At 42.5% G+C, this 13,180-nt stretch overlaps 1 protein-coding gene across 21 annotated transcripts in view; it reads right to left on the minus strand.

The window, feature by feature from the left end:
* The window catches only part of CASK (calcium/calmodulin dependent serine protein kinase), a 351,423-nt gene that overhangs the window by 62,090 nt on the left and 276,153 nt on the right, over positions 1-13,180 (minus strand). For all 21 annotated transcript variants that reach the window (XM_072743849.1, XM_072743848.1, XM_072743845.1 and 18 more), the window contains one exon: positions 5,357-5,434. In XM_072743849.1, coding sequence (XP_072599950.1) covers positions 5,357-5,434 — 78 coding nt within the window. The remainder of the gene's footprint in view (positions 1-5,356; positions 5,435-13,180) is intronic.

Genomic DNA, 13,180 nt, shown 5'->3' on the forward strand with positions numbered 1-13,180 from the left:
GCTTTTGCTGCGTCCCAAAGATTTTGAACGGTTGTATCTTCATTCTCATTAGTTTCCATGAATCTTCTCAATTCTTCCTTAATTTCCTGGTTGACCTTTTCATCTTTTAGCAGGATGGTCCTTAACCTCCATGTGTTTGTGGTCCTTCCAAACTTCTTGTTGTGATTAAGTTCTAATTTCAAGGCATTATGGTCTGAGAATATACAGGGGACTATCCCGATCTTTTGGTATCGGTTCAGACCCGATTTGTGACCCAGTATGTGGTCTATTCTGGAGAAAGTTCCATGTGCACTTGAGAAGAATGTGTATTCAGTTGAGTTTGGATGTAAAGTTCTGTAGATATCTGTGAAATCCACCTGGTCCAGTGTATCATTTAAAGCTCTCGTTTCGGGGATCCCTGGGTGGCGCAGCGGTTTGGTGCCTGCCTTTGGCCCAGGGCGCGATCCTGGAGACCCGGGATCGAATCCCACGTCGGGCTCCCGGTGCATGGAGCCTGCTTCTCCCTCCGCCTGTGTCTCTGCCTCTCTCTCTCTCTCTGTGACTATCATAAATAAATAAAAAATTAAAAAAAAAAATAAAGCTCTCGTTTCTTTGGATATGTTGTGCTTAGAAGACCTATCTAGTATAGAAAGAGCTAGATTGAAATCACCAAGTATAAGTGTATTATTATCAAAGTATTTCTTCAGTTTGGTTATTAATTGGTTTAAATATTTGGCAGCTCCCACATTTGGGGCATATATATTGAGAATTGTTAAGTCTTCTTGTTGGATAGATCCTTTGAGTATGAGATAGTGTCCCTCTTCATCTCTCACTATAGTCTTCAGGGTAAATTTTAATTTATCTGATATAAGGATGGCTACCCCTGCTTTCTTTTGAGGACCATTTGAATGGTAAATGGTTCTCCAACCTTTTATTTTCAGGTTGTAGGTGTCCTTCTGTCTAAAATGAGTCTCTTGTAGACAGCAAATAGATGGGTCCTGCTTTTTAATCCAGTCTGAAACCCTGCGCCTTTTGATGGGGTCATTAAGCCCATTCACGTTCAGAGTTACTATTGATAGATATGAGTTTAGTGTCATCATATCTATTCAGTCCTTGTTTTTGTGGATTGTTCCACTGAACTTCTTCTTAAAGGGGAGTTTTAAGAGTCCCCCTTAAAATTTCTTGCAGAGCTGGTTTGGAGGTTACATATTCTTTCAGTTCCTGCCTGTCTTGGAAGCTCTTTATCTCTCCTTCCATTTTGAATGAAAGCCTTGCTGGATAGAGTATTCTTGGTTGCATATTCTTCTCATTTAGGACCCTGAATATATCCTGCCAGCCCTTTCTGGCCTGCCAGGTCTCTGTGGAGAGGTCTGCTGTTACCCTAATATTCCTCCCCATAAAAGTCAGGGACTTTTTTTCTCTTGCTGCTTTAAGGATCTTCTCCTTATCTTTGGAATTTGCAAGCTTCACTATTAAATGTCGAGGTGTTGATCGGGTTTTGTTGATTTTAGGGGGGGATCTCTCTATTTCCTGGATCTGAATGCCTCTTTCCCTTCCCAGATTCGGAAAGTTTTCAGCTAGGATTTGTTCAAATACATATTCTGGCCCTCTGTCCCTTTCGGCGCCCTCGGGAACCCCAATTAAACGTAGGTTTTTCTTCCTCAGGCTGTCATTTATTTCCCTTAATCTATCCTCATGGTCTTTTAATTGCCTGTCTCTTTTTTCCTCAGTTTCCCTCTTTGCCATCAGCTTGTCTTCTATGTCACTCACTCGTTCTTCCACCTCGTCAAGCCTCGTCGTTAGGACTTCTAGCTTGGATTGTATCTCATTTAATTGATTTTTAATTTCTGCCTGATTGGATCTCAATTCTGCAGTCATGAAGTCTCTTGAGTCCTTTATGGTTTTTTCTAGAGCCACCAGTAGCTGTATAATAGTGCTTCTGAATTGGCTTTCTGACATTGAATTGTAATCCATATTTTGTAACTCTGTGGGAGAGAGGGCTGTTTCTGATTCTTTTTTTTGAGGTGAGGTTTTCCTTCTAGTCATTTTGCTCAGTGCAGAGTGGCCAAAACCAAGTTGTATTGGGAAAAGGAGAAAAAGAGAGAGAAGGAAAGAAAAGAGAAAAAGAAAAAAGAGAAAGAAGAAAAAAAAGGGGGGAAAAAGAGAAGAAAAAGAAAGAAAGGAGAAAAAAGAAAAAAAGGGGGGGTGGGGGACGCAATCAGAAATCAAGAAGAAAGAGAGAAAAGAAAAAAAAAAAGCACAAAACAAAACAAAACAAAAAAAAAAAAACAAAACAAAAAAAACACGGGGGAGTATCTTCCGATTCTGTGTTCTTTAAGTCCCTTGATTTCCCCTGGAACTGGTCCGTCTCCTTGGTCTTCTGGGGGAGGGGCCTGCTGTGCTGATTCTCAGGTGTTAGCACTTGGGGGAGCTGCTCTGCCCCTGCCTGGTGCAGGGCTCAGTGGGGGTTGTTCACCCTGTGAGGCCCCGGGAGGAAGCCACAGTGGCGGGGGCAGCTCTGGGACCCTGAAGTCAGCCCCCGCAGTAGCTCCGGGGCTCTCCGTCTGCAGGGCCTGGAGGCTCCCAGGCGGGGCCGCTGATCTGCTCAGTTCCAGGCAGGAGCGTCCTCGCTGTCCTGGGCCCTCCCGGCCTCTGCCTGTCCCGGGGGGAGGCCGGATCCTGGGCTGTGTCCCGGCGCCCTGTGCTCCGGGGCCTGCGCTGTTGGATTCGCGCTCCCGGCGGTGCAGCCTCCTCCGCGGAGCCGCCGCCCGAGCCCCTCCGAGCTGTTCCCGGAGTCGCGCCGCCCCCTCCGGGCTGAGGTTCTTCCTCCGCCCGAGCCGCCGCTGCCGAGCTGTTCCCGGAGCCGCGCCGCCCCCTCCGCGGAGCTTCTTCCTCCGCCCGAGCCGCCGCCGCTGAGCTGTTCCCGGAGCCGCGCAGCCCCCTCCGCGAGCCGCCGCCCGAGCCCCTCCGAGCTGCTCCGGGTCCCGCCCGAGCGCTGCAGCCCTTAGGGATCTCGGCGCACTCTCCGGGGCGCAGTTCCTCTGTTACTGTCCCAGGGAGCCCGAGGGCATCCCCGCCTTTCTGGGGATCCTGCTCCAATTCCCCGGGAGGCCTTTCCGCGGGGAAGGTCGGTGCAGCTCCTGCTCCTCCGGGACGGGGCTCTCCTGTCCTGGGGACACTCGCCCCGGCCTCAGCCCGGCTCCTCACGGGGCCCCTCCCCCTTGGAGGTCTTTTGTGTCTTTATTTCTTTTTCCCCGTCTTCCTACCTTGATAGAAGCGCGAACTCTTCTCACTGTAGCGTTCCAGCTGGTCTCTCTTTAAATCTCAGGCTGAATTCGTAGATTTTCAGGATGATTTGAATGTTTTCTAGGTAATTTGTTGAGGACAAGTGACTTGGAGACCCTACTCTGCCGCCACCTTGCCCCTCCCTCTCAAATAAAAACCATTTTAAGAAAAGAAACACTTAATTTTCCCACAGCCCTGGCAGAGTCAGTGTTATTCTCCACACATCTCACAGAGAGAAAACCATGCCTCTGCCAATAGCTGCTAGCATTAACTGCCAGGAATCCAAGAGAACAGTTAAAACAAAATACAAATAACAACTGAAAACTTCTCTTTCCGCTCAAAAAGTTATGTTACCATCAGGATGGAGTTTAACCATTTAAAATTTAACTATGTGACAGGAGACAGGGGTAAGCCTCTCTCTGTATTTCCCCCCATGCCCCCAGAGTAAACATACTGTTGCGGTTCGAACTGTAGATGGTTGGACTCACAGAGTAGTTAGTTATACACATTGCACTCAGTTTCCAAAGTTGAGCAGCAGGACTGGATGTCAGGGGCATACAAGTCATCCAGCCAGAGGTACCTCTCACCTCGAGGATCTTAGAGAATCTTAATACTGGGGCAGGAAGGAGCATTAAGAGATCACTTAGCCTAAGGCTTGGATTTCACAGGCATACCTCAGTGCTACTCAGTCACTTTCTCAGGGAAGAAGGAAAAAGACTAAAACAAACACTCCCAACCCAACAGGGTTTTTTTCTTATCTAAATAAACCCCTAGCAAGTGCTGGTTATGCTGTTAATTCATATTGTTTAATGAAGATAAGCAAACTGTGTATTATGCTTTGAGTTTTTCTACCAGTGAAAGGAAAGGATGAAACCATGTGTTCTCTCTGGTCCCCTGCTACTCACATAGTCTGTAATTTTAAACAGCAAGGTGTGGTCCTTTAAGTCAGAGAGAACTTCTCTTCATTGGTGCCCCTAACTGCATGGACAGGCCCAGTAGCACACACCCATGGTCTTGTTTCTCAGTGAATGAGATAGTTTCCAATGCAGGTGTGTCATTTAAAATCTGGGAGGGAAGGGATTCTGTCTTTCATACACTTTCACTTAGTAGTCTCACTGTATAAAAACTGTTTTTAAAGGGAAATGTTAATTTGTATACAGACTTTTATAACATCAAAAAGGGAAGGGAAAAAAACTATGTGTCTAACAATGGAGGAATTGACAATTCATTATAATTTAGTAATAGCAAAGAAGATTTGTGCCATCATTAGAATTTATATTAATGAAGACCAACTATAAACACTGGAAAATGATTATATAATTTTAGGTAAGAAAAGATATATTTTGATTGCAGCTCTATAAATATATATGCAAAGAAATAAAAAATAAAATTTATATGCAAATGATAGTGATTGGAAGTGTATATGCAGAAATGAAAATTACTGCGTTAGGGTGATGGGATTTTGGATGGAGTTTTATTTATCCAAACTTTCTGCAATATCATGTTTCTATAATAAAAAAGTTGGGGCGCCTGGCTGGCTTATTCTTTAGAGCATAAAATTCTTGATCTTGGGCTTGTGAGTTCGAGCCCCATGTTGAGTGTAGAGGTTACTTAAAGAAAAATAAAAACACATTAAAAAAAAGTTAAAGTTGGTAACAGATACAGCCATGTACACTAGCCAACAATGTATAAAAATGACTTCTTTCTGAACTCAGTATACTTAATTGCTATAGATATTTATTTAACTTCCAAACACTATCACCTTAAAAAAGCAACTCAAATTTTCATAGTCCAGTTCCACCAAGCACAGTAAAATTACTAATTTTTTTAAAAAAGAAGTACAATTGATATATTAATATGTTCAAGTTTATGTAGCAGAATCAGAACTAGAAATGGAGGCAGTGTCACCCCTGAGGATTGTCTTTCTTTCCTGTATGTAAAATGTTCAGTGATAAACTTAGAAATACTAAATCTGATTGCAATGGTCCAATTGTGACTCCAAGGAAACAACCTCTGTCTATGGCAGCAGCAATGTTTTCAATCAAGGTAGCAAATATGACACCCGGATACATTTACAAAATATATCACTTACCTCTTTGGCTCTCTGTACTGCATCACTCGGAGGATTCCTGATTTGTGGTGAAGACTTTGTGTTAATTTTGTCATACAGCTAAAAGCAAAGAAGAAAATCCAATCAACACACATAATTCCTTGCTAAAAGTTCAGAGCTTCATGTTTATTATTTCACTAAACAATACCTCCCTCTGACAAACGCTGGCTGATGATTTCAGTGATATCCTCCCATTAATAATGTCTTACTCATTCAGTGAAACTTGTTGCAAGAGGAGTCTTAACGCGTATCGTTTTAGAAAATCATCTTTAAATAGATGGTCTGGGATCCTGTCACTGCGGCAGTTTCCTTTCTCATTTAAAATCCATCACTATTTCAGAATTGCAATATTTTTTTTTTGCCTCTGGGAGAAGCAGCATTCAATAACAGGGATACAGAACAAAATGAAAGAATGCTTTCTGGCCAAGACATGTCTGAAAGAATTCTCACCGAAATCTAAATCTTGGGAAAGGGCAAACCCAACTCCTTCTAGGAAGGAATGTTCTCACAAAAGGTTTATGCTTGTTTCACCAGGGCTGTTTATTAACAGTATCAGTGCTGGCATCCCTCAGCAAGAAATTAAGGACATGAACTTTTTCCTTTTGAATTTGCGAATTCACAGAGCATAAGACACTGAGAAGAATCTAAATGTATTTTGAAAACCCCACAAATCTAACTGATGCAAAATTTGACTTTCTGAAAACAATTAATTTAATTCTTTAAAGAAAAATCTCTGTGGAGTGGAAACGCAATTAAAATATTAATTCTACCTTAAGCCAAATGGCTCATTTGACAGTCTGCTGTGAAACACTGGAATGGATCTTGGCCAGTCTGCCACGTCTATTTCCTAATTTCTCTAAAATAGGAGGTTTTTTTGTTTCGTTTTGTTTTTTTGTTTAGTTCTTTTTTCCTTCTTCCTACTATGCACCACAATGCTAATGTACAGGTCAAGGTTACGGTTAGATTTGTTTATACTGATGCAAGATAAAGCCTTATAATTGTGTTTGGACCATACCACACATAAAAATGCCTTATGATAGATACATAAACTAATTACAAAGATGCCCAATGAGAACAATGTGAAGATAGAGCGGTGACCATTTTTAAATAATGGCCTGGAGAAAGTACTGCTAAATCAGAGGTTAAATGCATAGTATAAGTTGTAAAGTGTTGTTTAAAATATACAGTTGACCCTTGAACAGCATGGGTCTGAACTGCATGGGTCTACTTGTTACAGGTTTTTTCCCCCTCAATAAACACAGTACAGTACTTTGTACTTTATTTTCTCTTCCTTATGATATTTTTTAAAGATTACCCCAATTACAAACTCATTAGCACTGAGTACCTCTCTCTCTGTACCCTCACCAGTAGATTAGTAGTGTGTATTACCATTTTATATAAATCTATGTATCTATTTGCCAGTTTGTTAGGTGCAAGGAGTCTCTTGACAAGTTTTCTATTCTGCCCACGCTCCTTCTCCTCTAGAAATGAGAAGGGGTTTCTTTTCTTTTCTTTCTCCCTCCATCTCTCCCTTTAGTTTTAAAAGTAAGTTCTATGCCCAACATGGGACTGAAACTCATGACCCCAAGATCAAGAGTCACATGCTCTACTGACTGAGCCAGCCAGGCGCCCCTCTTACAATTTTCCTAATAAGATTTTCTTTTCTTTAGCTTAATGGTAAGAATATAGTATATAACAGGTATATAAAACATGTGTTGATTGACTGTTTATGTCATTGGTAAGGCTTTTGGTCAACATTAGGATATTAGTAATTATGTTTTTTGGGGAGCCAGTTATATGTGGATTTTTGATTATGCAGGGGTCAACCCCCCAATCTCTGTGTTGTTCCAAGGTCAACTGTATTAACATTTAGGGAACTAGTGATATGTGGCTGGTTTATAAAAGTTCACCCAGATCCCTGTAGAATGCAGGAGTCTTCATCCTTTGAATGCCTTCTATCTCTAAAGACTCTAAATTTTGAAATTTGGAGCTAGGGAATATATTGTCCCATAGAAATAATGTTATATATACTGTTAGGTTTCTAGACTAGCCTACAGAGATAAATGAAATACTCTTAAATGCAATATAAAATAGAAGACGAAGAACAACCCATCAAAAGTAAGGAACCAGAAATTGAAAAATTCCCTAGGTCTTATGTCAGTGTGGTTTCTTAAGGACTTGTAGCAGCACCAGCTGGAGTGGTTAAACGTAGAAATTCTTGGGCCCCACTCCTGACCTACTGACTCAGAATTTGAAAAGGGGTCCAGAAATCTGTATTTTAATAAACTCCTTAGGTATTTGGGAATCTTATGCCCAAGTGCTGACTTTTGAGAGTAACAGTAGTAGGTACCAACAATAAGAATTGCTACTTTCATCGAACACTTATTAGATGCTAGTAATTAGTCAAAATTCTTTTTTAAGGGTTATTTATTTATTCATGAGAGACACACAGAGAGAGTGGCAGAGACATAGGCAGAGGGAGAAGCAGGCTCCCCATGGGGAGTCCAATGTGGGACTCGATCCTAGGACCCCGGGATCACGGCCTGAGCTGAAGGCAGAGGCTCAACCAGGTGAGCTACACAGGTGCCTCTGGTCAAAATCCTTAATATATATTCCCTGTTTAACCTCAAACAACATGATCAGGTTGAGACCCTTATTATTCCCATTTTACAGATGGGGGAACTGAGTCACAGAGTAGTAAAGAGAGAACCACTGTTCTAGCCTTACAGCCACTTCGCAGGTGACATACAGGTGCCTGGAGTTTTGATACTTTTAGGGACCTGGTCCCCAAAAAGTGCTCCGACCAAATTTTCCTCTGCTCCTTTGGTCTGGCCTGATCCAGTTCATCACATATTCACCCAAAGTTCAGTGGAATAATGGTGGGACGAGGGAGAGGTTGGGTGCTTCCCATCAAGGCAGAAACAGTAGGAAGGATATAAAAGAAGGGGTCTTCTGTCTGAGGTGGGGGCACTGGGCTCTGCTCCCTTAGCTCCTAGGAGAGCCCAGGACTGGAGCAGTCCAGGCAGGCACTGATGAATCTCAACTGCCTGCTCATTAACCAAAAGGTCAAGTAAGAACCAGGCGGGAAGCGGCAGGGTAAGGGGCTTACTTTGTCACCATCAGGAGGGATCCCTTGTTCACTCATCCATCCATCCATCCACAAACTGAGGTCCTACTATGTACTAGGCAGTGCAGTTCTATTTACTGGGGTTATGAAAATGAGACGAAGACAGTTATTGTCCTCAAAGAACTCACAAATCCCAAAGACACGTATAGCCAAAGGCCCAGAAACCTATGCCAGCTTGATCCCTTTGAACATCTGAGAGTAGTTTGGTCCCCAATTGATGTCAACTGGAAGGGATCTCAGTGAGTGAAACCCAAGTTGGGGACTACCTGGATGTGCATGCATCACATGCCAACCTTCATTTCCCTCTTCAATTTCTGTGACTGGGTTTTTGCCTTAGGGACTCAAATATTCTAGGGATACCCACAATAAATAGAAACCATCTGAGAAACGTGGCAAGGCAGGTAAAGAAAAAGTCATCAATGGAGGAAAGCTTTCATGTAATGTAACATTAGTCTTTTAAAACAGTAGTCAGACATATGCAGCTTTTCAACTTCTCATTCTTATGGATTCAAAGTTCAAGTCCAGGTGGAATTTTGTGAAGGTATGGGGCAAGTGAGAAGTGGCTGGGTTTTGAGAACAAAGGCAGGCTGCAGCATGTATAAAGACAATCTAGAATGATGTGATTTGGGACTTCCTCTGTTGTCTTGGACCTTTAGATGGAGCCCAGAGCTAAGGCCAACAGGAAGTAAGCAGCACCAAGACTGCTAGAAAGCTGCCAGACCATTCCCCTAGAGCTTGGAAAAGGCAGCCCAGATGGTCCTTCCTTAAACACACTAATGCCCTATTCTGCCTAACAGAGGCAGAAACCTGGAGTCTGTAGGAGTCACAGGATGAGGACAATGAGTATTGGATCTCCCCTTCCTTCCTGTTGGGGAGAAAGGCAGAGGGAGCGGCCTTCTTCCTCATGCCAAGTGAAGGATGGTGAACACTCCAAGACAACCAACCAGGTGCAGAAGCTAGAGGTCCAGTAGCGAGAGCTCACTGGTTCACTCTCGGGAGGGATCCTCGCTGAGGCACGTGCGACTTATGAGGCCCATCTTGGTGCACCAGGTCAGAGCCCTTTGTGAGACAGAGTCCTTGGGGCAGGGCAGCTTGACAGGGTGATGTTTGTGATCTCAAGTGAAAAGACACTGATGGGGATTCCTGGGTGGCTCAGCGGTTTAGCGCCTGCCTTTGGCCCAGGGCACGATCCTGGAGTCCCGGGATCGAGTCCCACATCAGGCTCCCGGCATGGAGCCTGCTTCTTCCTCCTGCTGTGTCTCTGCCTCTCTCTCTCTCTCTCTCTCTATCATAAATAAATCTTAAAAAAAAAAAGAAAAGACACTGATGCCTGCCTCTCTCCTGGCCGGAGACCACTTGGGGTAGCTCCTGCCAGCAGAGTGAGGCCAGTGATAGGGAAATCCATACTTGTAGTGTATGTGTGTGTTTTCTGTGAGTCAAGGAGCTGCCTCAGAGTATGATCTAGCTGCAGTCATCTTGACACAAGAGGGCTACCTCCATGGAGCAAAGGGACCTGGAAGTAAGTAGCTTTGGGCTAACACTTGGGTGCAAGAGCTGAGAGGGTGCTGCGAAGGCCAGCTCTGGAGTACACTTATGATGTGGAACCCAGGACACAGCCAACATCTGACGCCTGCAACGTCAAGTGCATCGATAGCCAAAAGGGCCTTGGCTACCTGTGGGATGGGATTCTGGAACGTGTAGTTTAAGGGCTGCTTCCTCTTTTCCATGACTAGACTCTTGAGTTCTTTGACATTCAGTAATAGCACCTCACAGGGGGCTGAGTACACGGGAGATATTTAATACACATTTCTTTAAAAAATAATGGTGTGTTTGAGCTGGTGCATAGGAACTGTAAATAGGTATTTAAAAATAATTTCAGGGTGACATAAAAATAAACAGACTGGGAATACTTCTTTCTTAGCTTGTTTCTTTAGGAACCAGATATCATTGATCTTTGGTCCTTCTTGCACAGTTAAAAACTTTCCCTCAAAATTAAGAAACCTATTTTGACCATATTTCTTTTTTGATGTGTGTTTCAAGGCCAAGTGACTTCATCAGATTTTCAAGGTAGAAGAGGACCAACACGATTCAGCTCCTCCACTTTTGTTTTTAAGATAATCTGCTTCTTCAGCTTCTCCATCTTAAGGAAAAAGCTGAGGTCCAGTGAGATAAATGTCACATTCAGGGTTCTGCAGCCAGAGCAGCAGGGACTAGACTGTGAACTGATGTGTCAGCCTTTCTCTCATACTGGATTTCCTTGGCTTGTATCAGATTTCAGAAATACACCAAGTCTTTGGCCAGGGAGACTGTTAGCAAATATCTGGAGAAAGAACTGTAGAGAATGCTATTTATAGGTTGTAGGAAAAAATATATTAAATGTGATGTGAAAGATATAAGCCAATCAACCAGAAGCCTTGCCCTGTTAAAGAATGCTGTAATTCTATATTCATTTCCTGGCCAGATAGTATGTATTTTAGGCTTTGTGGCAGTCAGGACTCTGTCAACCACACAGCCTTGCTGTTGATTCAAAGGTAGCTATTAACAATCCATAAGAGAATGGACACGGCTGTGTTTCAATAAAACTTTATTTACAAAAATAGGTGGCTGGCTGCATTTGGCCCAAGCGTTGTAGTTTGCCAACATCTGCTCAAGAAGCTTAAGTTCACGGTGGATTGAAAAGGAAAAATATATTTCCTTCTGGTATTTGGTTTCCTGAAATTTGAAGATATCAAGTGTATTTGTTTTTGAATTCTCTTTTTTTCTTTTAAAGTTTTTTTTTTCTGAGAGAGAGAGAGAGAAAGAGAGAGAGAGAAAGCATAATGCGGGGGGGGGGGGGGCAGGAAGAGGGAGATAGTCTTGAGAACCTGGTGCAGACCCCGATGTGGGGTTTGATCTCATAACCCTAACATCATGGCCTGTGCCAAAAATCAAGACTCGGATGCTTAACAAACTGAGCCACCCTGGTGCTTCTTAAGTTTTTAATTTCAGTTAACATGCAGTGTTATAATAGTTTCAGGTATACCATACAGATTTCAACAGTTGTACACATCACCTGGGGCTAATCACAGGGCCCACCTCAATCCCCCTCCCCTATTTTACCCATTCCACTGCCCACCTCACCTCCAGTAACCTTCAGTTGGAAGATAATATAATGTATTTGTAAAGCTGAGGTGTAGAAGATAAGGCAGAGGGAGAGAAGAATGTTAATAAATTATCCCTAGAGAGAAAACAAGAATGAATCTGTTACTGTTTTCCCTTTCCAATGAAGTTACCCAACTTCAGCACTTTTTGTTAACACACACACACACACACACACAGCCAAAATGAGGAAATGTGAACAGCTGCAAGGGGAACAGACTATTTCACACTGTCCCAGACAGGCCATTCTCTGCTTGCCTCTGGCACTGGGTCAGATATGACCACACACAACTATATGGACAGCTTAATCTTTCTGTCTTAAGAAATATAAGCACAGTTCTGTTAGGAGGCCACACTTCTATATTTGAGATGGGCTATTTTAAACAGAGCAGACTAAAGTTGGTGGTAATATTAAATTCAACTCTCCTGAGATTGTACTTTCAAACATAAGGATGAAATCAATTAAGATGTCACTTATTTGCATTCAACAGATTAAATCAAGTTTCCTTTTTTTTTTTAAATTACTCCATCATATCTCATGTTCTTCTGGTTTCTAGTCCTCAAATAGAAGCTTTTCTTTTGCTCTCAGTTTATACACAGCATTTAGCAAGTTCAACATTTAAAACGCAATGGTTGGCAGAGAACTATAAAGTTACTATCACTGGCTTATATATCCCGCTAACTTTATTTTTTTATTTTTATTTTTTTTACATATTTTAATTTAAATTCAATTTGCCAACATACAGTATAACACCCAGTGCTCATCCCATCAAGTGCCCTAGCTAACTTTAGCAGAGAGAAAACCAAACCTCAGGACCAGAATGTGTATTGGTTAGGATAAGAGTATAGCTTTTGCAATAATGAATGGGTTTGTAGAGTTGCAGGGAACTCTGCTGAAGTTCATTAGCAACCACCCTCTAGCACTTAACTTCAAAGAGACTGAAGAAGCTCCCTGCTGGAAAGGAATTCAAGTTTTCGAGAGTCAAATGTTTAGCTGCCAAGTATGTAATGAAATGTGTCTGCGATCCTAGTAAAACAGATAAGGGTGTTCATGAGTTTCCACTGCAAAACAATAATGGGAATTGAAATGACGTGCTCTGGAAAGAGTGTGTCTTATTTAAGAGTTTTCTTTACAGTTTGTGAGTTGTCTGTGAAGAAGCTGGGTGATTAGAAACAAATCTCAACATCACTTCTTTTCAGTGAACCTAGCAGGTCAGCTAGTGATATCCAACAGTATAGTATTTTTTAGAAATACATTTGAGGGCAGCCCGGGTGGCTCAGCGGTTTAGTGCCGCCTTCAGCCCAGGGCATGATCCTAGAGTCCTGGGATCGAGTCCCAAGTCGGGCTCCCTGCATGGAGCTTGCTTCTCCCTCTGCCTGTGTCTCTGCCTTTCTCTGTCTCTCTCATGAATAATAAATAAAATCTTTTTTTTTAAAGAAATACATTTGAAATCTGGCAAATTGTGAGGGAAAGGAGATTCATTAGGAAAATGTAAGGAACTAATATTCAACTACTGCACTGGAGCTGATTTTATAAAGTC

Source organism: Vulpes vulpes, chromosome X (assembly GCF_048418805.1).
Source record: "Vulpes vulpes isolate BD-2025 chromosome X, VulVul3, whole genome shotgun sequence".
NCBI lineage: Eukaryota > Metazoa > Chordata > Mammalia > Carnivora > Canidae > Vulpes > Vulpes vulpes.